Source organism: Vipera berus (genome assembly GCF_964194415.1).
Source record: "Vipera berus genome assembly, chromosome: 1".
NCBI lineage: Eukaryota > Metazoa > Chordata > Lepidosauria > Squamata > Viperidae > Vipera > Vipera berus.
In genome coordinates, this window is record NC_138202.1 from 114336211 (window position 1) to 114362726 (window position 26516).

Below are 26516 nucleotides of genomic sequence, written 5' to 3' on the forward strand. Positions count from 1 at the left end.
GGAAATTCCTGCAAGTTCTGATAGAAATGAATTGTTCTTGAACAAAAGGTCGAGAGAACAACAAAGAAATCAGAAGCCTTCAGATTAAGTGAGCTTTCCAATTGGAAGACTGCATAAGAGATGCTACAGGACCTTTATTTTTGTGCTCATTCCTGTTGCAACAAAGAAAATGAAGTACATTCATGGAACTAGGCAGGCATGACTAAGCCAAATGCCAACATTTATATGAGTCAATGCTAAATTATGTGCTTAAATTGCTCACATTTAACTTTGGCTGGGTCATGCCCTGAGAGATTAAGACAGCCTTTCTCTGCTACCATCCAAAACTTCAACTCCCATATCCCAATCTAGGAAAGCCAAAGGCTCTGGCTCCAAACCTCTAGAGGACATCAGATAGGAAAAGTCTGGATTAAGGCAAAGTATTGTGTTATCCATAATTTAATGTTTACTCACTCCCTATATTATATTCTAAAGAGGCTAAAAATATGGACTGTTTCTGCTAATTCTGGAACCAGAGATTCTCAGATTCATAATAAAACGTCTCTTGAGTAATTAAGCTTAAAACCACCCTTGTGGTAGTTATATGCAGGGTGGCAAGTAGGAATTCCATTACTTAACAATAATCAAGAAGCAATGAAGAGGCATTAGGAACAATTTTGACTGCAATTTGAGATGTATTCTTTGAGAGTTAACCCAAACGTTCAAGCTTCCAGTGAACCATCATGGCAAACTGATGTTAGAGAAACATGTTGTGGCTAAAAATGGCACCCAAATGCTTTTGTGCTGCCAACATCTCTCCAAAGTAAAAAGAGATTGCTATATTACTGCCATGTACCCCACACAGCTGTTTTTTGTGAGCAGACAGCAGGAAATGCATTTTTTTTGTGATCAACGCATTATGAGTTGTGAGTCATGGGATTTCTTTCTGCTTAGAGCCACTAATATTGTCTATATGGACCATATATTTGACTGAGGTTCATCTCTTAATCACTTTGTATTTAATTTTTCTCCCATTTGGCCATTTTGTTTTAAAAGTTTGAGAACTTTCAGTCTGGCCATTTTTATTGAAATTACAGGTGAGTTTCCCTCGATTCTTTTTTTTTAATTTAACCTCAAGTTAAAGATTTGTAATATATTTAATATACAGCAACATAATAATTACTGTTGGATTTAGAAAATTTTAAATGGATCAAGGGATGAAGTTGACTTGATTTAAGACTGAATCTAATTGAAGGATCCTTCTCATGGGAAAATGCTCTTGTTTATACTTTGAAACTGATAAGGTGACTTTGAAAGTTCAACACTAGAGGGCGCCTAATGGCTACCTTAAAATAAATTTTTGATGAAGTGGTGAAGGAAGTTTTTTAGTTATATACATTTATAATATGGGGGTCTCCAACCCCTGGGCCATGGACTGGTACTGGTCTGGGGTCTATTGGGAACGTGCAGCACAAGCGGCGGGCAAGCACACAAAGCTTCATTTGTGCCTGTGCAAGATTAGGTTACACACACAAAACCATCCCCTTCCCCTCTCACCTCTGCCACACTAGAGTTGTCACACTAGAATTGCAAAAGTGGCCTGACAAAAATGACCAGAATTTTGTGAGAAAAGAGAAAAAGAGTATGAGAAAGCAGATGTTAGAACTTTCTTTGATGAATTCAAAGATCCTTGGGAGAAAGAAGAACGAATACAAATCAATTTATTAGATCAAGGTTAAAATAATGAATTGCTCTTTCTGGTGGGGTTAAATGGTTTTCTGATTGGGATTGGTTGATGATGGTTATTTCTGGTAACATTTAATTGTTTTTGACTGGGACTAGACTCTGAACAGAGGAAATGGGGGGATCTTTTAAATATAACTAAATATAAATACAAAAAGGTTCAAACTGGGTGTAATAGATAAAGTTTATAAGACTTATTTCTGATAATGCTTATTGGGTTTTGCTGATTAATATGGACATTTCAGAAGCAGTCTTATAGAGAATAGGGTGAGGTGTGGAACGAGAGGTGTTTGTTTATAGGATAAAGGGAAAGGTTTTTTTCCCTTTTATTATTTTTTTTCCTTTTATTTCCTTTTCGGCAATTTTTAAATTTTTAAAATGTCTTTCTGCACTATGTAGTTGTATTAGTTTTATCTGTATAATACAACCTTCAATGAAATTATTGAGAAAAAGAGAGCTAGTCCAAAATTTCATTAGCGGTAAGAAACTAGATGCCTTTTTGCTCATCATCCAGTTGGATTTCTTTGCTAATAGCATACATATATTTAGAGCACTTGATTTATAATATTGAAATGCTTGAACTGAGATTTCTGAAAGCTTCTAAGATGCATATTTGAAATGTCCAAGAGCTGACTCACCAAACATATAGCCTTGCCCATCACAATGTCTCTAGCATTTCTGGGGAATACATTTACATGGACATATTAATTTCTTAAAATAACTTCTTTCCAGAAGCTCAGTATGGTATATGTAGTTAGATAATTATGCTCAATGTTTTACTCACAAGAAACCTATATCATATATTAGCCAAAGCAACTATTTCCAGTATAGACACACAATGAGCTTCACAGCTGATCAAATTACCTAAACTATATAAGACTCTAAGCCAGCAAATCTGGGACAATTTTACATATGGTAAAGACCTATGCAATTAAATTATTAGTTTTCACTTTTGGAAAACTTAAAAGATTATTATTATTATTTTTAGTTTACTGTCACAAGCTCTATTTGTAATCATCCAAACTACTTTTTTTATCCTCTGCAAGTAGGGATTACCTGTACTGAGAGAATCACAATTCTCAGCAAGGATAAGAAATAAATGACAGAACGTGGCCTCAAACACATCAGTTGCAGCTGGATTGCTTCCAGAAATTGAACATCTGATGGAAAGATTGTCTTGTTTTGGGATTTTTTTTAAAAAAAATCATATATGGACAATTTTAATTAGCAAAACAAATAGAGGAAATTATCTATATGATCACAGAAAAAAAGGCAGGTGTCCTCTCAATATATAAGAAGACAATTTGTTTTCATGACTTGTAAGTGATTAAAGTTATTCTTAAAAGGCCTCTGGAATTCCACATTAGGAATAAAACTAGAAGAGCCTGTATTATTTTGATTTTAGAAAACAGGCCAAGTGGTGAGGCTCAGATTTAAGGCAATATCTATCTATCACAAAGTTTGTCTACGATTGGTCCTTTTAACTTTGGTCATGGACTGTAAAAGGTTTCTTTAAAAAAATCTATTCCCCAATTAATTAGATATTGTAAGACAGATGAGATTGATTAACAGGAGGAAAAAATGAGAGTGATTTTGATTGCAATTTTATATACAGTAGCAATTAAGAATTACCATGCATGGAACCTGAAGCAAATCTTCACAAAGTTTCTGTTTAAAGCAAGCATGATTCTGTTTTATGTCAGCTCTTGTAGAAATTGTGACTAAACTGAGCAATGATGCAGAACACAAACTTGCTGGTTCAGTGTAAAAATGTAAATGTACAGTCCATCATTATTACTAATCAGCTGTTTTGGCATGGAGAATGATAAATAGGCTTTCCTGTTTGCTCCTACAGCAGGGGTCTTCAAACTTGGCCCTTTTATGACTTGCGGACTTCAACTCCCAGAATTCCTCAGCCAGTGTGCCTGCCTGAGGAATCCTGGGAGTTGAAGTCCACAAGACATAAAGGGGCCACATTTGAAGACCCCTGGTCTACAGCAATGGCTGGTGAACCATGCGTACACATTCATATGCATACAGTATCTCTTATCTAATTAGGAATCTAGTTAGGGATACACACATGGCCCAAAGTTGGTTTAGGCTGGTTGATCCAGTGTAAACAGGCATTTGTAATGCTCACTGAAGAGAGAAGTGGAACTAACCTCCAGGAAGCTCAGTGTAAGTGAAGCACATTAAATTTTCTTCAAACAGTATGAAAGAAGAGGTAGGGAAAATTCAAGAAACATATGCATATAGTTATATGCAAATCCCCAGCAAGTTTTTATCAACATTCTGAGAAAACTTTTTGCAGCTATGCCTCCGTTTGTGTGTGTGTGTGCGCGAGAGAGAGAGAGAGCACAGTGGTGGGATTCAAATATGTGAACAACCGGTTGTCTGTGTGGATGCCATTTCCGGAAGTCCATTCTGGGCCTGGGCAACAAAAAATTAGCTACCAGTTCTGCCGAAGTTGTGTGAACTGGCTGAATCCCACCACTCTCTCTCTCTCTCTGTGTGTGTGTGTGTGTATGTTTTGGAAATGGAGAAAAAAAGCTCCATTTAGTAAGAAACAATACTTTCTTATTTGATTTCTTAAAAGCATTAGAATGTAAACATTTTCACCTGACAATTTAGATATTATTCTCTACATTAAACATACCTCACCCTTTCCTCTCTTGTGTGACCATTAGTAAGGAGAATAAGTCCCCAGATTTGTTTACAGTTTATTCTTTGAAAGAACTAGCTAAGGCTCCTGTATTTAATGTGGATCAAATAGATAGTTGGACTGCATGTGACCCAACCATCTCTGTCAGGTTTTTTTCAAACTGTGTTTATAGAACCCTGGGGTTTCATGAGAGGCTAAGAGCAAGAAAAAGGTCCACTTAGACACAGCCAGGGTTGTCTGCAGCAATTTTCCATGGTACAGTGGAAAAGGATGGGGTTGTTTGGCTGACATTCAAAAACTCCAACCCCGTTGGAGAGGGATATTTGTATTTATGATGAGTCATTGCTTTGCTTAATTTTAATTGGGTTCTGATTTTTTTTCCCAACTGAAGGTTCCAAGTCCTGAAGAAGTTTGAAAACTCCTGGGGTAAGAGACAGAGCTGGAACTATAACAGCAAGACTTAGGAGAAGATACAAAGATCAACTTGCTCCTTCTTTCACACCTTTATCTGTTCTCTTTGAAAGGTCTCAACCTTCTGAGTTACCCTGTGTTGAATCTTTTCTTTTCTTTTCTTTTTTTCAGTATCTGACACATCTGAAATTCCTTCTGATTTAAAATAGGTTCTCTCAATTTGCCTCAACTTCAGTTTGACAATACAGTACAGGAAACTTCTTTCCAAATGTGTGTACACATACAGACTGAAATCAGACAAGAAGAATACATATTACCCCTTTCCCCAGCCCTCCCCTTCGCTAAGTCATTCTCTTCACTGATATCCAGCTTCATTTATGGAGGTAAGCATCCAACCACAGTGCTCCAGATTTCTTTAGGGATCTAAAAAGTAAGAAGAGAGGGGTGAGATTCCAATAGTATAACAAAAGTCTGATTGTGTAAGCCGACCCTGATCTTTCTTCCACTTGAATTTATAGCAAACATTTGTAAGAAATACAGAGCATCCCCAGATCTACCCACATACAGATTAAGCATTACTCTAATCTGCATTTCTGTAAGTGAAACCCATATAAAGGTAGCATATAAAGCATATAAAGATGGCTGTCTGGCTTTATGAAGTTGTGCTGGCATCTCTATACTCACCAAAAGATAAACAGACTGACCATCCCTATTTAGTCTCTTACCCAACAATGTCTGCAAATGCTCTCAGAAGAGGTTTTTCTTCATAAGGAACTTCATACTTGGCACACAGGGACTTTACCAATGGTGCTATCTTGTGGTAGTTGTGGCGTGGCATTGTAGGAAACAAGCTCAAATAAAACAGAAGAAGAAGGCATGAAGAAAGCTCAGGAGCAGCAGTTCTGCAGGACATGCCATGCACTAGCTTTCACTTATGGAAATATATAGAGCATAGTCAGTTCAACAGTCAGATGAGATAGCTGAATCCAGAAGTGATATGATGGACTGTATTACATCAGCATCTAAGATATGAGTACATCACTTTGAGGCACTACGGTGAGCTTGGGTGGAGTATAACATCTTTTGTATTCTCTCTCTCTCTTTGTCTCCATATATCCAGACCATCTTATATACTTGTTTTATTTATATGTACTTTAAACTAAAACTGTGAGGAAAGATTTCATAATCTAGTTATTTTTATTTTCCCCCCAGAAGATAGCAATAGTTTAAAGCTTTGAAAAGATGGGTTTTAAAACTCCATGTTGTTTGAGGGGTGGTTAGCCTTTCCATTTCTAAACAGATAGAATATTCGGATGTTTTATATGGCAGACCACTGGAATGGTGTACAATAGCTTTATGTACATTGCATTTTTTATTTATTAAGCTATCCATCTCTGCAAAATGACTCTGGGTGGCATATACATTTAATAATAATTATTAATTACATTAATATATATTATTACATTAATATATAATTATTACATATGCTCGTTCCATATAAATTTAATAAATATTAAATAATAATAAATATGTGTGTACTGTATTGAAATTCTATGGTGGTTGCTAGTAGCCAATATTTTTTTTCTTCCAATTTCTCCAAGGTGACAATTACATCTTGCATATGTATTTTCACTGCCAACGTTCCTTCAGATCCAAACATTGTATACTTACTGGTGCTCTATTTGAAAGTTCAAATGTCCACTGAACCAGTCATTGAAAAAAGACTGCTCAATATTGCAGGTAGCTACCAACTGTGAAAGAAAAGCAATCGTGAATCCCAATAAACCTGAATTTGAAAAGAGATTAAGTTCAAATTCGTTACCTTATTCTTTTGGGTAAAGTCTGCCATTCCAGCACTGTGCGCATGCTGCAATTGATTACTCTGACTGCAGACTAAAACGGTAATCTTTTGAATTCTTCAAAATAGTGAGGTAATGCAAGAGGCAGGAAATTAAGAAATAATATGTTTCAAAGAAGCTTTGGAACAGAGCAGTGGCAAGTGCTTTGGTGTAAATCTGAATTATAGTCAGCTTCATGTTTTTAGAAAAATAGGTCAACCATTGTTCCTTTGTCTCAAGATGCCAGACTAAATTTATATTTTCTATATCAAATGGTAACTAAGGATTTAGCTAAATTAAAACCTTGCTAAATTAAATCCTTAACCCAGTATGGTTTGTTTTACAAGAAGTGTGGAGCATGGAGGAACATTTTCTTAGTTTCATCAAACTGAGATAAAGTCAGTATGACACATTTCCATACTCTACCAGAGTATCCCAAGCATGGTTGCTCAAAAACTCCCTTGGACTCGGTGACACTTATTCCTAGATAGGGATGAGATTTCAGTAAACAAAGTTTACCTGGGAGCTGAGCCAGTCTCTGTGCTTCTCATTGTCAATTTCCATTGGAATATGATTCATCTGAGTAACCCAAACAAACCAATGGCTTTCCATAAACCTAAATAGCAAGAAAGAGAGAGAAGATTGAGCTCAAGAGCCTGACAGCTATAATCTAGAGAACCTATGGACAACAAAAGGGTCAAAGATTAGGTTTATGTCCAGTAATAACAGGTCAAAATTCTTGTCTGAACTGTTAAGTAGTGGGCTCTTTGGTGCAGGAAGGAAGACATGAGGCTGAGTACAGGATAACACATACTTTATTCTTGCTAGAACTGTACTGAAACTTGGCTGCAACCAGCCACAATATATAGTCTAGCCCCTAGGCGGCAGCCAATAGGTTTGAACCCACTCTTGCCGCCTGGGGCTAGCCAATTGCAGGACAGGAGACAGCTAGTCTGGGTTAATGGAGAGCCGTTAGCTGCTCCAGCAACGCACATGGTATATCACCACAAGCCCAGTATATAACATGAACAGTCTTGAACTTGCCACATTTTGTAGGCATACAGTTGTTTTCTAATGTGTTATTTGCCTTTATTTTATTTATTCTAAGTCTCCCACCTCCAAAATTACTCTTGGTGGCTTCACAAGACCAAAAGAAAAGAAAAGAAAAAAGACAAGCAGATATAGCTACACACACACACACACACACACACACACACACACACACACACACATTATATATTAGCACAGCAATCATCTGAGGGAACAATACATTACAATATATATTTACATCATCCCCCAATTAACCCTCAGCCCCTCCCCTGAAACATATAACTCAAGTCCTGGAAGGAAAAACAGGTTTTTAGAGTCCAATTAAGAGTGGGAAAGGGTTATTTGTGGGAAACTATTTCCACCCATCTGTTCAGCAGCAGCAGTTAATGTCATCTTACAGGATTTCTCTGCTCTATAACCTAGCTTTTGACCTTACCTGTCAAGATATGGTTGAACTCAACTCTGCCAGGCTTCTGGGAAATGTTGAAGTCATGAATGTTTTTTGGAGGCCAGGAGGTAAGTCAAAGCCAGCGGAGTTGTGGTTCCCGAGTTCATTGTAGATTGGGTTTTACCTCAGCTGTCTTTCTAGATTATTTATTTATTAAATTTATATCTCACTCATCTCACTATGCAAAGCGACTCTCAATATTAATACTGTTTTGATGTTATTGTGGATTGAGTTTTAACACATTGTTGGCTGTCTAGAGTTGCTATAAGATGAGCAGCTACACAAATCAAATCAATTGATCAATGATAAATAAGTAAATATTAGAACAATTGATAAAATAAAGAAAAGTCCTAGGAGGGAAAATTTCAACAAAATACTCCAGGTGCTACTAGTGCAGATAATGCCTATCTATAGCAGAAATAAGTATAGGTAGTCCTCATTGAACTACCACTCATTCAAGAACCAAAGTTATGACAACACTGAACAAGGGAACTGAAAACAAGTCCTTATAGTTGCTGCCATTGCAACATCTCCATAGTCACAACATCACAATTCAGGTGCTTGGCAATTGGCTCATAATTACAACATTGCAGCATCCTTGCCATTTACAATCTTTATTGCCAGCTTCCAACAAGCAAAGTCAAAGAGGAAGCTGGCAGGAGATTTGCAAATGGCAACCATGTATTCATGAGATGCTGCAGCCACACAAGATTCACCTAACAATGTCAACTGGGACTACTATAACTGCCAACTGCCATCATAAGTCAGAACTTGAAGTCAAACTTTACAACCCCATTGCTTAGCAACAGAATTCCCTGTCCAAATTAGCAACATTAAGCAAGGACTAACTGTATCAGTCAGTCACAATGTCATTTTCTTGCGCAGAAACATTGGGCAGATTTGTATGGAAATCGATGGGTCTACAACTAATTTGATCTCGAACTTCTCAGATTGTTATAAATCACCAGAAGTATCTTTTAAATGTTTTAGTGGCTAACCCTACCTGACAAAGGTGAGGAGAAGCAAGGACCCAAGAAATCCATAAAATGGGATGTAGGTGATAAAGTAGCGTACATAGTAGCTGAAGGCCCATGCCAGGTCCTAGGAGACAAGGGAAATGTTATACGTGGCAAATGCTATATGTCTTTTATCTCTAGGCCAGCAATTATTTCTTTTCCAAAGAATATGCATAGAAACTTTGCTTCACCCCCCTCAGCTGAGATCTTCTTCAGATGAAATTTCATTTCATGCAGTGAAATGAAAGCAATAAAGGACATGTGCAATTTTTCACTTACCACCCAGAACTTGTGTTTGAACATTGTTGTGAAGATTTGCATTTGGAAATAGACTGGAATAAGGAGAGGTGGGAAAACTGTGAACAAAACAAAATGCATTACGGGAAGTTGGTGACACAAAGCATAGAATGATGAAAGTGAATCTCTCTCTCTCTCTCTCTCTCTCTCTCTCTCTCTCTCTCTCTGTGTGTGTGTGTGTGTGTGTGTGTGTGTGTGTGTGTGTGATAGTAAATGATGAGAAATGCTGTTTTGGGTTTGTGATCAGCCCAATATTTTAAGCTATTAAAATAATCAGGACTTGTGTTTCCAACATGATACCCTCTGGGAACCAATGTGCCCACAGACATCTCCCCTGTTGCCCACATGGCTCCTGGCCCATTTCTTTAATTTTTAAAATATTTAATTGATAAAAAGGAAATGAAAATGCTGAAAGCAACATGAATCTCTAGCATCAACCATTTACAAGAGAGCTTGGAACAGGTACTCTAGCCCTTCTTAAATAATAAACATAATAGGTGGTGCAGTCCTGCAATGGGCTGGAAATGTGTTCACCTGTGTCCACCAAATGTGTATTTAAAAAGACACTGGGATACGATAAAGTTAATAAGGAAAATGTGGGGTGGCTGAGGAAATTGTGAGGGTGCTCATTAGGTGCTTCACTGTACTTTGCAAAAGGCTTCAATTTTAAAATGTTTACAACTTAAAATACTGTTTCTGATTCCACATGCTCCATCCAAATCAGAAACAGTTTCCTGACTTTACAGGAAATGTTTCAGTGCTGTTCCAATTATTCTGGAAATGCTCCAGAGTTGGGCATCTTTCAACATTTGACTACGGTCAGAACAACACACTCTTCCATTGTGATTGTGAAACATTTTAAATTCAAGATGCATTGCCCATGCCCAGCAGCAATTTGTGCTTGTCATGATGGCCATTTTGTAATCTTGAAGTTAGCCAATTCCCAGGACTGGGGATACTCTTGCACTTTCAAATATGTTCACTTCCCAGAAAGTTTAGAAAGAGATAGGGCTTCTAACTTACAAACCAGTTTTAACATATAGGGAAAACATCAGTGAATTGATTGTAATAATTGTGTTTGGGACAGCTTATGGAAAAATAAGCAGGGAATAAACATCAGGACTGCTTTCTCTATAAAGAACTATACTTACCCAAAAAGAAGTATTCGTGTTGATGATTATAAGGGAAGTATTTCAGCTTCTTCTTTCCATACTGAAGGAGGAGACAAAAGCTTTTCAGTGCTGACTATTCAAGACAATAAAACCCCATTTGGTACTGTACCACTGAACTTGTTAGATGAACAACGGGAAAAAAACAAGAGTTCAGTGACATTGGGGAGATTAAATATATTAATTTTGATACAGACATAATCTCTGTACCTGTTGACAATACTTATTTTACATTGTAGGAATTGTAATCTTAAAGCATTCATATTTCTAAATCTAAATATTAGAAATTTAGCTTGGTGCTATTTCAGATGACTTTCAGAGATTTCAATATTTTTTATTGTATTGCTTGAAAGAACTGAAGTTTAGTGGCTACCATAATACAGAGAGGATAGTTTTACAAACACAGATTCAGCAGCCACAGGCTCAGGAACAGCATTGAATGAGTGGTACTTATAACTGGTCCTCAAAGTCCTGTTTCTCACAGCAACCTGCAGTCAGGTTGCTTAGCAACTGACTTGAATTTTTAACTGTTGCAACAACCCATGCCAACTTCCCACAAGTAAAATCAATGGGGAAGCCAACATGACATCGGAACTCGCAATCATGTGAAATACTTGTTTAACTACGGTCCTTGCTTAATAATGGTAACTGGGGACAGCCAGATCTGCTGTCACTAAGTGGCACAGTCACATGATGTCTTTTACAATTGCGTTGCTTAGCAACAGAAATTCTGGTCCCAATTACCATTGTTAAGTGAGGATTACATGTAATAATCATGTATGTGCTGCCTGACTCCCAGTAACTCTAGGTAGTTTACAATGGTTAAAAACAATTAAAAACGAAGAACAGTACAAAAACACCATAATCGAAAAGGTCAACAATAGCAAAGAAAACCCCCAAAGGAAAACAGAAAGGATGGTCAGTTGTCTTTGTCAAAGGCCTGGGCAAAGAATCTTTAGGGCCTTTAGAAATTCCAGTTGGGGGGGGATTTGAATCTTGGGAGAAACCTTGCCCAGAGGGTAGGTGCTGCTACAGAGAAGGTTCTCGTCTGGAGTCCTGACAGATGGCATTTGCTTCATTGAAGAAACCTGGAGCATGCCAACCCTGCCATATTGAACTGACTGGGCAGATGTTATGGAAGACTGGTGATCCCTCAAGCAACCAGGCCCTTTGCCATGTAAGCTTTATAAGTAAATAGCTTCAAAGAGAAGCTAACTCCTGGAATTCTGGGAGTTGAAGTCCACAAGTCTTCAAGTTGCCAACTTAGGAGACCCCTGATGTAGCCTGTCACAAAACATTTGACAGAAGGCAAGCTGGTGAAATGTTCTTCACCTTCCTGAAATGGAGAGCTAACTTTTTTGAAAGAATGATAAACAGCATTCTTAGAGAACAGAACAGAAAAGCTGCATATGACCATATTTTTATTTTGCTATTTATGTCTACTGTAAGTCTGGTAAAACTGTTCCATATAGCAAAGCAAAGGGACAAATAGGAAAGAATAGTAGGTTTGCTGACCACACAGAGAGAAGGAAATATTCGTATTCAGAGAAACTAAATCACTACATCTGCTTTTCTTCATCACAGATTGGGCATTCTCGTATATGGGGAATTAGCCTTTTCCATTATACGAAAACAAGGCTGAGACATTATTATCAGATATGAGCAAAGCAGGAATGACCTTTCTTGGTGCTTTTCTTTGACCTGGAGTTGACCTCATTGGTCTTGACACTCAAAGCCATACCTCGTAGGTCATGAACTCCACCTCATGAAGCTTTGAGAAGGGGTGATCTGTCTCAGCTCGCTGCTTCACTTCTCAGAAATGGCAAAGTGAAGCTATCAAAGAGGAGGCATGGCTGCCCCACTCCAAATAAGTCAGAATGCCAAGCTACTTTATGAACCTGCTTTAATTGGATGATATGATCAAAGCTTACCCTGGAAGACCATCTAACCGCCGTGACCAGGGGGGCCTTTGCACAGGTTTGCCTGGTGTGCCAGTTGTGCCCCTTTTTGGACCAAGATGCCCTATGCACGGTCACCCACGCCCTTGTCACTTCTCGCCTGGATTACTGCAATGCTCTCTACATGGGGCTGCCCTTGAAGTGCACCCGGAGGCTTCAGCTGGTGCAAAATGCGGCTGCGCGGGTGCTTATGGGAGTATCTCGATACTCCCATGTTACACCACTCCTGTGCGAGCTGCATTGGCTTCCGGTTGCCCACTGGGTGCGATTCAAGATGCTGGTAATTACCTTTAAAGCCCTATATGGCTTAGGCCCGGGGTACTTGCGAGACCACCTGCTGCCAATGTCAAACTCCCATCGCCCGGTTCGCTCCCACAGAGTCGGCCTCCTCAGGGTTCCGTCGGCCAGGCAATGCCGGCTGGCGACCCCCAGGGGGAAAGCCTTCTCTGTGGGCAAGCCGACCCTCTGGAATGGACTGCCTCTGGAGCTGCGGACGGCCCCTGACCTTCGATCCTTCCGCCGTGACCTGAAGACATGGTTGTTCCAACAAGCAGGCCTGGACTGACCATGGTTTTTAATTTGGTTTTTATTGTGTAAATTGTCCCGTATTTCTTATATTCATTGTTTAATTCTTTTTTAATTTTTGTATTTTATGTCTCTTAATTTTTATTGTTGTGAGCCACCCTGAGTCCTTAGGGAGAAGGGCGGCATATAAATTTAATAAATCCTAATCCTAATCCTATTGAAGCATCCCACAGAAGGAAACAGATAATTTTGAAGAAGGAATTAAAAAAACATTACAAAAAAAAACCAGACAACAAATGAATCCTAAGTGTAATGGGATGGTGGGTGATATTGGGGAATGAGAGGAAGAAAGATTGCCTAGGAAACAATTAAGCAAGTTTGGCTAACTTGTTCACCAATCTGTTCTTTTTGCCCTTTGGGGTTCAATTCATTACATCAATATCACATTTTGTGGAATGTATTTACCTAGTTAACAATGTAAAAATATTTTAGATTGTATTGCAACATTTGCATAATAAGCACTGGAATACATTGCACTTTTGAAGTTGCTGTAGCAACCATGGCTCAGGTTTCTAACTGGAATCAGTTATGACAGGAAGCTCTCTGATTTTCCTAGCTAAAGTTCATTTTTGTTCTGGAGAAGAGCAAAGTGTCCCTCAAGGACACTGCCTATCACAGGGGCACGCTCTTCTAGCATTGTCCCTAGGAAATATGCCATTCTGTAACACCACATGATATTGATACTTTTCCTTGCTGATCTATAAAAGGCAAAACTCATCTAGATTTTATAGTCATCTCTAGATGAATCTGGAAAGGGAATTTTCTTAGAGAAAGTGTAAACAGAAAGTAGATCTAACTAGGTCTTCTGGTATATTGCTGCAGAATTTGCAGTAAATGGACAAGGTTCTTTGATTTTCAGTTTGATTCTTAGTGGGAAACCAGATTGAGGAAAGAATATGAACAGGTTTTAGTTTGGGATTTGGAATTTCTGGACTCTGAACTCTTTAATTCTAGGCTACATATTTTGCACCAGGCAATGATAATGGAATTTGGGTTTCCAAGAAGCAGCAGAATAAATTTTGCATCTCTGAATTCTACTATGCCATGTCATTAGTTATCAAACCATCCCAAAGTACACTTTTGATCCAGGAAAGGTGGTTATGGAGATATCATCCTGCCAAGTTTTTATTTTAAACATAGTTTAGTAATAGATATGAGGCAACATAGTACTATATATTAATCTTTATAAATGAAGTGAGATATATCCATGTGACAAACTTCAATGCTTCTTTCAAAATATATTGATCAAAGTGTAAAGATTGTCAGTGTCTGCAGAAATGACACTATTTTCTATAGAATTTGGGAAGCAATTTTACTTTAAAAAGTAAAATAAACTGTAACAGAAAACAAGTAAACAAACGAGTACATGCTAGTTTTGCTACAATCTCTGTCACAGATTGTCCTTAGCACAAAGTGAAAAGCAGCTAGTTTGGTGAAATACAATATTGGACTAAAGGTGGGAAGGCCTGGAAAAAAACTGGAAAGACTGGGAAAGAGCCTTGGTGGAAGAACCTTGGTGGAGCAGTGGGCTAATGCCTCCTTAAGTAACACCAGCTGCCTGCAATTAGTGCAGGTTCGCATCCCACCAGGCTCAAGGTTGACTCAGCCTTCCATCCTTCCGAGGTAGGTAAAATGAGGACCCAGATTGTTGGGGGCAATTAAGCTGACTTTGTAATAATGCCGCTTGGGGTGTGTGTGAAAGCCCTAATAAGCAGGCATATACATGGAATGAAGGCTACTGCTAAGCACATTGTGCTTAAAATTGTAAGCCGCCCTGAGTCTTCGGAGAAGGGCGGGATATAAATGGGATTTTTTTTAAAAAAAAAGCTGTTTGGAAAAAAAATGGAAAAAACCCCGTTTTCCCCCCATTTTTTTCCAGTTTTTTTCCAGGCCTTTCGCCTACCCACCTGCTTTTCTAATCTATCACTTGAATCAGTCACTTCACTATGCCTATGGAGGTAGTCAGTTCTCTAAACCAGTTCTCTATTTAGCTAGTAGTCCTAGTAATATGATTCTGAAAAAGAATGATGCATTGTATCATGGCTGTGTGATCTGCCAGCAAACACCTCTCCCATCAGAGTGATGCAGATAGAGCAAGGGATAAGGACTAAGAGGACTTGATATCAATATTGATATTAGATATTGGCTAATAGAAGTGTTTGCCTCAAGAACTAGATTTTCCTGGGTCTCTATTACCTTTTGGAATTTTCTTTGCATCTGAGGTGCTTGAACTGACATCTGTTCATCTTACCTCCACAGGTTGAGTATCTCCCAAGACAAAGAGATGCAGCATGTTCACATCTGGGTCTTTCTTAAAGATATTTGGCTTTGCATGATGCTGAAAATGCCGGTGGTTCCACCAATTTGCTGAAGCACCCTGTGGAAACATATGGATAATCCATTTTTATTGCTGTCAAGGTGATCATTTGAACACCCCCAAAGAGGGGGATTAAAAATTTAAGGTCTCCCCTTGATAACTTCATAGACAATCATTTATCTATGATTTTCTTTGCAATGACATAGTAGTTCTTCATTGCTTCTGAGATTCTTTTGATTTCTTAGTCTACAGCCATACAGTTTGCTGGTCATCTCTCATCCAATACAAATCTGAACCCACTTAGCCTTTTTGAGATTACCTAAGGTAAGTCAGTGCTGCCTTTTAGCTGGGTAACCCTTTCATAACAGGTAATAGTTTATATTCAAGATGATAAATATTTGTGAAATCACCTGAAAGACATACAGAGTCCTTTATAACTCATTCCTCAACGTATCTTCTGCAACCAACTAATACTTGGCAAGGCATCAAATGTAAATATAAAAATGTTTGGAGTTCTGCCAAATAAGGAATTCTCCCTTCTTTGATATGAATTGCCAGAGAAGCATGGCATGCAATGGCACAATGGTAGAATATGGAATGTATACAGTACTGTAGATCACTTAATAGAATTAGAAGACAATTTTCTGGTTGTTATTTAAGAATTGCAACATAAATATTATTTGCTAAAATTGCAAATTTAGCTTAAGTCATCGCTTTTCCTTTAGAAATGGGCTGTTAGCCAGAAATCCTCCAGAATGTTCTTTGTTGTTGTTAGCTGCGAAGTCGTGTCCGACCCATCGCGACCCTATGGGCAACGTTCCTCCAGGCCTTCCTGTCCTCTACCATCTTCTGGAGTCCATTTAAGCTCATGCCTACTGCTTCAGTGACTCCATCCAGCCACCTCATTCTCTGTCGTCCCCTTCTCTTGCCCTCAATCTTTCCCAGCATTAGGCTCTTCTCCAGTGAGTCCTTCCTTCTCATTAGGTGGCCAAAGTATTTGAGTTTTAGCTTCAGGATCTGGCCTTCTAAAGAGCAGTCAGGGTTGATCTCCTCTAGGACTGACCGGTTTGATCGCCTTGCAGTCCAAGGGACTCGCAGGAGTCTTCTCCAGCACCATAGTTCAAAGGCCTCAATTCTTTGGCGCTCAGCCTTTCTTATGGTCCAACTTTCACTGCCATACATTGCAACTGGGAAGACCATAGCCTTGACTATACGCACTTTTGTTGACAGGGTGATGTCTCTGCTTTTTAGTGTGGTGTCTAGATTTGTCATGGATTTCCTCCCAAGGAGCAAGCGTCTTTTAATTTCTTGGCTACAGTCCCTATCTGCAGTGATCTTGGAGCCTAGGAAAATAAAATCTGTCACTACCTCCATTTCTTCCCCATCTATTTGCCAGGAATTGAGAGGGCCGGATGCCATGATCTTGGTTTTCTTAATGTTAAGTTTTAACCCAAGTTTTGCACTCTCCTTCTTCACCCTGAACAAGAGGCTCTTTAGTTCTTCTTCACTTTCTGCCATTAGAGTGGTATCATCTGCATATCTTAGGTTGTTGATATTTCTTCCGGCAATCTTAATTCCAACTTTTGATTCATCTAGCCCTGCCTTTCACATGATGTGCTCTGCATATAAGTTAGATAGGCAGGGCAAAAGTATACAGCCTTGCCGGACTCCTTTCCCAATTTTGAACCAATCAGTGGTTCCATGTCCAGTTCTCACTGTTGCTTCTTGGCCCACATATAGATTTCTCAAGAGACAAATAAGATGGTCTGGTACACCCATCTCTTTAAGAACTTGCCACAGTTTGTTATGATCCACACAATCAAAGGCTTTAGCATAGTCAATGAAGCAGAAATAGATGTTTTTCTGGAACTCTCTAGCTTTCTCCATGATCCAGCGTATGTTGGCAATTTGATCTCTAGTTCCTCTGCCTCTTCGAAATCTTGCCTGTACTTCTGGTAGTTCTCGATCCATATACTGCTGGAGTCTAGCTTGTAGGATTTTAAGCATAACTTTACTAGCATGAGAAATGAGTGCAATGGTGCAATAGTTTGAACATTCTTTGGCACTGCCTTTCTTTGGAATTGGAATGTAAACTGATCTTTTCCAATCCTGTGGCCACTGTTGAGTTTTCCAAATTTGCTGGCAAATTGAGTGTAGCACTTTTACTGCATCGTCTTTTAAGATTTTGAATAGCTCAGCTGGAATACTGTCACCTCCACTAGCTTTGTTGTTGCTCAGATTTTCTAAGGCCCACTTCACTTCACATTCTAGGATGTCTGGCTCGAGGTCAGTGACCACCTCATTGTGATTATCAGGGATGTTAAGCTCATTCCTGTATAGTTCTTCTGTGTAATTTTGCCACCTCTTAATCTCTTCTGCCTCTGTTAGGTCCCTGCCATTTTGGTCCTTTATCATGCCCATTTTTGCATGAAACGTTCCCTTCATCTCGCCAATTTTCTTGAAAAGATCTCTGGTCCTCCCTATTCTATTGTTTTCTTCTATTTCTTTGCACTGTTCATTTAAGAAGGCATTTTTATCTCTTCTAGCTATTCTCTGGAATTCTGCATTCAATTGGGCATATCCTTCTTTTTCTCCCTTGCCTTTCGCTTCCCTCCTGTCCTCAGCTATTTGCAAAGCTTCCTCAGACAGCCATTTTGCTTTCTTCCATTTCTTTTTCTTTGGGATGGATTTAGTTGCTACTTCTTGTACAATGTTGCAAACCTCTGTTCATAGTTCTTCAGGCACTCTGTCTATCAGATCTAACTCCTTAAATCTATTTGTCACCTCTACTGTATATTCAACAGGGATATGATTTAATTCATACCTGAGTGGCCTAGTGCTTTCCCCTACTTTCTTCAGTTTAAGCCTAAACTTTGCAATGAGAAGCTCATGGTCTGAGCCACAGTCAGCTCCTGGTCTTGTTTTTACTGACTGTATAGAGCTTCTCCATCTTTGGCTGCAGAGTATATAGTCAATCTGATTTCTGTGTTGACCGTCTGGTGATGTCCATGTGTACAGCCGTCTCTTGGGTTGTTGGAAAAGAGTGTTTGCTATGACCATCGTATTCTCTTGGCAAAATTCTATCAGCCTGTGCCCTGCTTTATTTTGTACTCCAAGGGCAAACTTGCCTGTTATTCTGGTTATCTTTTGGCTTCCTACTTTAGCATTCCAATTCCCCATGATGATAAGGACATCATTTCTTGGTGTTAGTTCTATAACGTGCTGTAGGGCTTCATAGAATCGGTCAATTTCATCCTCTTCAGCACTGGTGGTTGGGGCATAGACTTGGACTACTGTGATATTGAATGGTTTGCCTTGGATTTGAACTGAGATCATTGTATCATTTTGAGGATTGTATCCCAGTATTGCTTTTCCTACTCTTTTATTGACTATGAAGGCTACTCCATTTCTTCTGAGGGATTCTTGCCCGTCATCTGAATTAAATTCACCCATTCCTGTCCATTTTAGTTCACTGATACCTAAGATGTCGATGTTCAGTCTTGTCATCTCTTGTTTGACCATGTCCAGCTTTCCTTGATTCATGGATCTTACATTCCAGGTTCCTATAGAGAAAAAATCTTTACAGCATCGGACTTTCCTTTCACCACCAGACACATCCACAGCTGAGTGTCCTTTCGGCTTTGGCCCAGTCGCTTCATTCTTTCTGGCGCTACTAGTACTAGCCCTCTGCTCTTCCCCAGTAGCATATTGGACGCCTTCCGACCTGAGGGGCTCATCTTCCAGCATCATATCGTTTTGTCTTTTGGTACTGTTCATAGGGTTTTCATGGCAAAGATACAACAATAATAACTAATAACAGTATTACATCTACAAAAATATGGGAGGGCATGGGATCAGGTAACACCCAGCCTATGAACATGAACAGAAGAATGTGTCACATTTGTGTGTCACATTTCTATCTATGTTACAGTTAATTATTATTTTATGTCTTTGCAAGGAGGAATTCAATAGATTGACCTAATTTTTGGAGATGTGCTGAAAATACAACATTGGATCATATGATGTTCTCTTCTATTACAGTGGCTCCCTTTTACATAGAAGTTGTTTCATGTATTACTTTTGTTCCAAAAGGGTCATTGTTTTTGTAGATCCCCATGTTCTTTTCAATTCTATATCAGTGGCTTGGAAACAGAAGGACAATGGAACTAGATAATGCGTGCTTTTATGATTGCAAAATATAATGCCCCAAGGTCGGAAGGGCACCCATTCTTCATCAGTTATACAATGGCTTAAAAGTGTATTCTTTTTCTGCTATTTAAAAAAAAATGGATTGCCTACAATAGTTTATGATGTTTTATTTCTCATTTTGTAATGCTTGTTTATCAAATGATATTCTTTTGTATGTATAACTTTTCCTCATATATGTATTGTTATTTTCAAAGAATTATGAAAAGCAGGACATATTGGATTTCATGCATTATTTTGGGGGATACGTATTAACTATATTGGAATTAAAATACAAAATAAACATCTTCCTTCCATTAAAAGTGAGGGTCTGAATTCAGCACATTGTTGCTACTTAACTGCAAATTGCGTTCCTTCCAATTAGTTATACATATCCTATATTTCTTGCAGAAGATTTAACCTGCTGGAATAACTATTTAACCTGACCCAAGAATATCTATAGACAATAGTTAAAATACCAGTTGTCTTGACAGAGCTGTTCTCTATGAATTGAGCCAATTTTCTTTAAAGCCATTCAAGGTAGTAGCCCTTACATTTTGTGATGGCAAATCCTACAAGATATATAGTCTTGTTTAGTGACTGACTTGTTTATGCAAATGAACACTAAACAAGTTGCCAATCTCAATTGTGATTGCTAAATCACAACTACATGTATGTGTTATATGAAGATTTTTTAAACAAAGATATTCTAAGTGTTCTTCTAATCAGCTTAATTAGATGACTTCTGTTTATTTCAACCTAGTTTTAAACACTGGAAAAACCAAAGAGATCATTGTCGATTTCTGAAAAAGCAGGCACAGCCACACTTCTCTGTGCATTAATGATTCACCTGTGGAGATGGTTACCAGCATCAAATTCATGGGTGTGCAACTAACAAGTAGGCTGGCTTGGTCGCTCAACAGTGACAGATTTTCTGCATCACATGAGAAAAGCACATCTTCCTTCCCCTATCCTTACCACTTTCTACAGGGGGACAATTTAGAGCATCTTGTCATACAGCATCACAGTCTGGTTTGGAAGCATCACTGCTTCAGACAGGAAGGCATTGCAGAGAGTGGTGAGGATGGTCGAAAAGATCATTGGCAGTTCCCTCCCATCCAGGACATAGCGCAGAAGTGTTGCTTGATCAGGGCCCGTAAGATTGTCTGGGACACTATATATCCTCTTCACAATCTGTTTTCCTTGTTACCTTCTGGGAGGAGGCTTCGTGGTATCCGAAGCAGAACATCCAGATTCAGCCATAGTTTCATTCCATACAGCATTAAACTTGTGAACTCTCAAGCTTCCTCATTCTGTTATGTATATATTCAAGATGGACAGTGTTTAATATATTTGTATACGTATATATAGAGGTGTGGGTCTATACATACTGTATGTTGTATATAATATGTTTAGGTGTGTGTCATGTATGTGTTCACTTTGAGAGTGGGAAACTAAATTTCATTTTTGATGTGTGCCATTGTGCCCACAGTAAAAAAATGACAGTAATGGCTATCTTATCTTATCTTATCTTATCTTATCTTATCTTATCTTATCTTATCTTATCTTATCTTATCTTATCATCTTACTTTACCTCACCTCACCTCACCTCATCTTATCTTATCATCTTGCCTTGCCTTGCCTTGCCTTACTCTATCCTATCCTATCCTATCCTATCCTATCCTATCCTATCCTATCCTATCCTATCCTATCCTATCCTATCCTATCCTATCCTATCCTATCCTATCCTATTTTGCCTTATCTTGCCTTATCTTGCCTTATCTTGCCTCATCTTATCTTATCTTATCATCTTATCTTATCTTATCATCTTATCTTATCTTATCTTATCTTATCTTATCTTATCTTATCTTATCTTATCATCTTATCTTATCATCTTACTTTACCTCACCTCACCTCACCTCACCTTATCTTATCATCTTGCCTTGCCTTGCCTTGCCTTACTCTATCCTATCCTATCCTATCCTATCCTATCCTATCCTATCCTATCCTATCCTATCCTATCCTATCCTATCCTATCCTATCCTATCCTATCCTATCCTATCCTATTTTGCCTTATCTTGCCTTATCTTGCCTCATCTTATCTTATCATCTTATCTTATCTTATCTATCTTATCTTATCTTATCTTATCTTATCTTATCATCATCACCTTGCCTTGCCTTGCCTTGCCTTGCCTTGCCTTGCCTTATCCTATCCTATCCTATCCTATCCTATCCTATCCTATCCTATCCTATCCTATCCTATCCTATCCTATCCTATCCTATCCTATCCTATCCTATCCTATCTTGCCTTATCTTGCCTTATCTTGCCTTATCTTGCCTTATCTTGCCTTATCTTATCTCATCTCATCTCATCTCATCTCATCTTATCATCTCCATTCCATGTATTAACATAGAATCATAGAGCTGTAAGTAGCCATAAATTCAGCTAATCTATCCCATGCTCAGTGCAGGATCTGTAAGAATATCTCTGAGAGAGGAATATGCAGATTCTGATGGAAGGCCTCTAGTAAAGAAGAACCACATGTTGTAGTAATCTGTTCTATGTGTTCTTTAGTACAATGAGGAAGTCATCCTGATATCAACCTTAAACTCCTTACTTGTAACTACAATTCCTAGCATCTCTCATTATTGGTCATGTTCCCTATTTTGTTGTACTTTTAAGAGCTTATTGACCATTAGTATAATTAACTTACCCTCAAGTAGATCTTTTAATTTTGGTTTCTGGATTACAAATTCTTCCAATGCAATTGGATATTAAGTTGGATCTAGCTAAAATGCTGATGTAATTATTGCAAAAAATGGTATGCTTCTTCTTCTTTAATACTGTTTAGGATCTATGAATGCTGGTTACCAGCATACAATTTTTTACACAAACTTGTCTAAAGCGGATTGCTTATTCCTTACTCTGAAGCAAATCAGGTAGGCTTGGTGCTAGAATTTAAGAGTAGAATATAACCAACTGGTTCCCCTAATTTTTTCTGAATTGGGAAGCCCATTTACTCTGAATATGTCCTATCATGATGATGTTTAAGGCCCAGAGGTTGTTTCAAAAGAGTGGGCAACATAGCCTCATTATATCTTGCTGCAGTTAGTCTACTGTAATTTGACAGGCCTAGGCCTTACCTTCAAGTGACCAATCACAAACTTATGAACTATATGGTTCCATACAGGCTTCTGAAATACAGAGAGATGTCCAAAGTCATGCTGCAACCACCCAGCCTGGGCCTGGGAAGAAAAGAAAAGGGTTAAGGAATACAAAGATGCCTTTAAGATGGCATGGTGGGCATCTCACCATCCATCAGCTACACATCTAGTCTTTAATGCTTTTCTTGCAGCTCTGAGCTCACCTAAATTTGAACTACAAAAATCAGAGTTTAGTAAACCTACAAAACTATAAAGTCCATTCCTTCCCTAAAAACAGGAGATGAGAATTCTGCCCTTGATCCATATAGTAACATCATATATAACTGATCTACATCCTATCTTCCATTTTAATTAGTGGGACAACTAACTAAATTAAAGTTGTCCACTCTTAGTTTATACAAAAACACATGTATTTATATATGTTTTCTTCTCAGAGTTCTGTATGCTTTTGCTATCAGGGCAGTTGAAATAAAATGAATTCAAATGTCACATTGTCTGCTCATAACCCAAAGAAATGGGTCTCCAAGTTACTTTTAGTAGACCTACAGCAGCCATTGTCAACAATAAGCAATATTCAGTACTGCTTCTCCAAATATTGCATTTGTGTTCAAAGGAAAAAAAATCTGAATGCAGGTAGTCCTGGATCTATAACAATTGGGAGCTGAATTTCCATTGTTATGCAAGACAGTTGTTCAGTAAGCCTAATTTTTACCACCTTTTGTGTCACAGTTGTTAAGCAAATCACTGCAGTTGTTGAGTGAACCACAAGGTCATTAAGCAAATCTGATTTTTCCCATTGACTTTGCTCGTTGGAAGCCAGTTGGGAAGATCACAACATGGTGACCACATGGCCCCCGGGATGCTGCAACCGTAGTAAATAGATGCTAGATGCCAAGCACCTGAATTTTGATCAAGTGACTATGGAGTTGTTGAGATGGTCATAAGTCCATTACATACCAATGTAATTTTGAACAGTTGTTGAATGATAGTCTGTAAATCGAGAACTACCTGTAGATATTTTTCCATTTAAATATTTTCCCACAATATTTGATCCTGCTGCTGAAATCTCTGCACTTAGAGTGACTATCCAATGCCTGACCATCTTGTCACTGCCTCTTTTCTTGCCCTGGAGCAGATCTGCATCTCCTCCAGTTTTTCTGCTTTTGCCCAGATTCTCTTGCTTCCTGGCCTCTAGTTCTTAAAATAAGATGTTAAATAGTGCAAGTTACTTTCTATACAACACTTGCAAGCTGATCTTCAGTCATTAATACTCAATTGTGTAGAACACAGGATATTGGGTTGTCATTACTCTAGGCCTGGGCAGTGCCGAAACCTACTAGGATTTTCTTTTACTTGGTAAAAAACAGTTAAAAAGTGGTGCGTGTATATGTGTGAGGGATAAATTTAATCCGTTTGCAAGACAAAAGCAGACAGGTTTGCAACTATTTGGGGTGAGAGCAAAAAAAAAAAGGCAACATATCACCTTTCTAATAATGACTTCCTGCTTATAGTTTCTTGAATTATAATTTATTTCACTTTCCTCCACAAAAAGCACAGTCACCTGGAAGTTTAAATAACTTGTGCTTTTATTTAAAGAGTTCCATGACAAATGAACATTGTGACTGAACATTGATAACTTACAGTATTTAGCAAACAAAATCTCACCTGAGAGACTGTAAGGATGATGGAAAGTACAAAGGTTATACTCCAACTCGTCCCACAATATGATACCATTAACCAAGCCAAAATTTCCATCACAATGATGTGACCCAAATAAAGGGAGAAAAATACAGGATCGCCTCTGAATAGCTTCATGTCCTCTGCTGTCTTTCTCAGAGCACGGAAATCTTCTACCAGCTGAGGCTGAAAACAAGGAAAAAACAAGATATTGAAAAAAAATATCCAGGTGTTTTATACTCAAATGGGCAGCTTCACTTTTAAGCACTACACAATCTTCACCCTGCTAACCCTGCTCTGTCAAGCCAATGCTGAACTTGATTGTGTAGCAAGAATTCTATATAATCTTCAACACATAACCTTATATACTTCAACTGTCCTGTAAAATCATTAAATATATACCATACCACAGCATACATACCACCCTACCCCACCCCACCCCATCCATCCCACATCAGTTTATACAGAGCCAGTTTGTTGTAGGGGGTTAAGGCACCAATTTAGAAACCAGGAGTATGTTTATCACCTTGAGTTATTTATAAAAATAATACAGGCAAGATAAAAATATAATGACATGTTGTAACATAACACAACAAAACATTATATACACGCTGATTCTCCGAATGCTACATTCTAGATTTCAAGGATGCACAGAACACAGAGTTCTACTTTTTATTTCTGAACTCTTCTTGACTTTAGTGTTGGCTGTTAAATAAAAACTCAAGTAGTGTTTTAAACATGACAGGGATTTATTTGGGTTCAGAGCAGTAGGGGCCTTTCTGCTCAGCCATCTCTTTTGTATCATCCTTCAGATATAGATGGTACCAGCTGTTTTACAAAAGGTCTTCTCTATATACATGGTAAAAAGGTAATGAGCTCAGTTCATGACCCTGAAGTTTTGGGAGCATAAGTGTCCAAGTATTTTGCCATTGCAAATTGTGGTGGCTGCTGTGGCCACTGTCAGGACTAATTTAATGAAATATAACTTGATATACCTTATGCTTCTCAATATTTCCACTTAGCTGCAGGCTGTTAGGAACCAATTAAAAGCACTTAAGCATCACTACCCACTTTCTGTGATATGGAATACTGAAAGCATTAATGGGGCATTTGCAGGGTGATGTTTAGACATTGGCTTGTTATCCTAATTACAACCCTCCAAAAAGAAAAGAGGGAATGGAAGGACTTTTGCTTGCAACTGCTCAAGCAAAGCAGAGTGACTGAATAATTGATATTTGAACAGCTGGGAGCTGAGGAATTCTGAATGGCTGCAAGACAAGGGATAGATGAGAAAGAAGAGGCAGAGTCATATCTGTGAGCTACCTTCCAAGTCAGAGTTCAAAAAAGCATCAGGTTACTAAAAGGCCACAGGCTGCTTTCAGACAGAAAAACCAGGCCTGATCTCATGTGAGGAAGAGGGAAAAGGGAGAGGGCTGCGAGCACTTTAGATTCAGAAATGAAAAGGTGCTTTAAATCGTGAGAAAATGCATGGATTAAGGAATTCCCAAGAGGAGGTAGAGAGCAAAATCCTAGCAGGTGGAATAAGAAGTGATGAAAATTCCCTGAATATTTGCTTGAGTAATTTACATTCAATATTCTTCCTTCTTTGTACCACTGTTTCTAATCTCAGCTGCATGCTTAGCCTCCTGCGAGGAGTCTGAGCTTTGCCTCAGCAAAGTTCATACTTCAAAGGCAACGCAACAGTCTTCATCAAGGTATTTCAAATCATCTTAAAGCCTCAATTAACAGCTGAAGTATGGGAATAAATTTTTGCATATGTTTTGAACAGACAAATGTCCTTGCGTTTTTAATGTTGCAACTGGAACTTCCAATTTTGAAACCAGAAGAAATCCAGAAAACAGGCTTTTTGATGAGGGATGGCAAGCTAGCCCATCTCTGAACAAATAGAGGTCATGACCAAAGGACTGTGAAGTAGAACAGTTCCATGGAAGAGAATACATGTACCTCAGAGGGGAATCCTTGTGTTCTCTGTGCTTGCTTGCTTGCTTTCAGATG

General features: G+C 38.5%; 1 protein-coding gene across 1 annotated transcript in view; it reads right to left on the reverse strand.

Annotated features, from left to right (window-relative positions):
• Positions 1-5131: 5131 nt before the first annotated feature.
• Positions 5132-26516, reverse strand: part of LOC308665217 (acyl-CoA 6-desaturase-like) — a 33516-nt gene continuing 12131 nt past the window's right edge. Inside the window, exons 3-12 of the mRNA XM_081322964.1 lie at positions 24489-24686; positions 22803-22904; positions 15408-15533; positions 10596-10656; positions 9427-9503; positions 9135-9232; positions 7153-7249; positions 6467-6546; positions 5521-5646; positions 5132-5218 (exon numbers count right to left, since the gene is read on the reverse strand). Of these exons, the coding sequence (XP_081179090.1) occupies positions 5167-5218; positions 5521-5646; positions 6467-6546; positions 7153-7249; positions 9135-9232; positions 9427-9503; positions 10596-10656; positions 15408-15533; positions 22803-22904; positions 24489-24686 (1017 nt within the window). The 3' untranslated portion in view covers positions 5132-5166. The remainder of the gene's footprint in view (positions 5219-5520; positions 5647-6466; positions 6547-7152; positions 7250-9134; positions 9233-9426; positions 9504-10595; positions 10657-15407; positions 15534-22802; positions 22905-24488; positions 24687-26516) is intronic.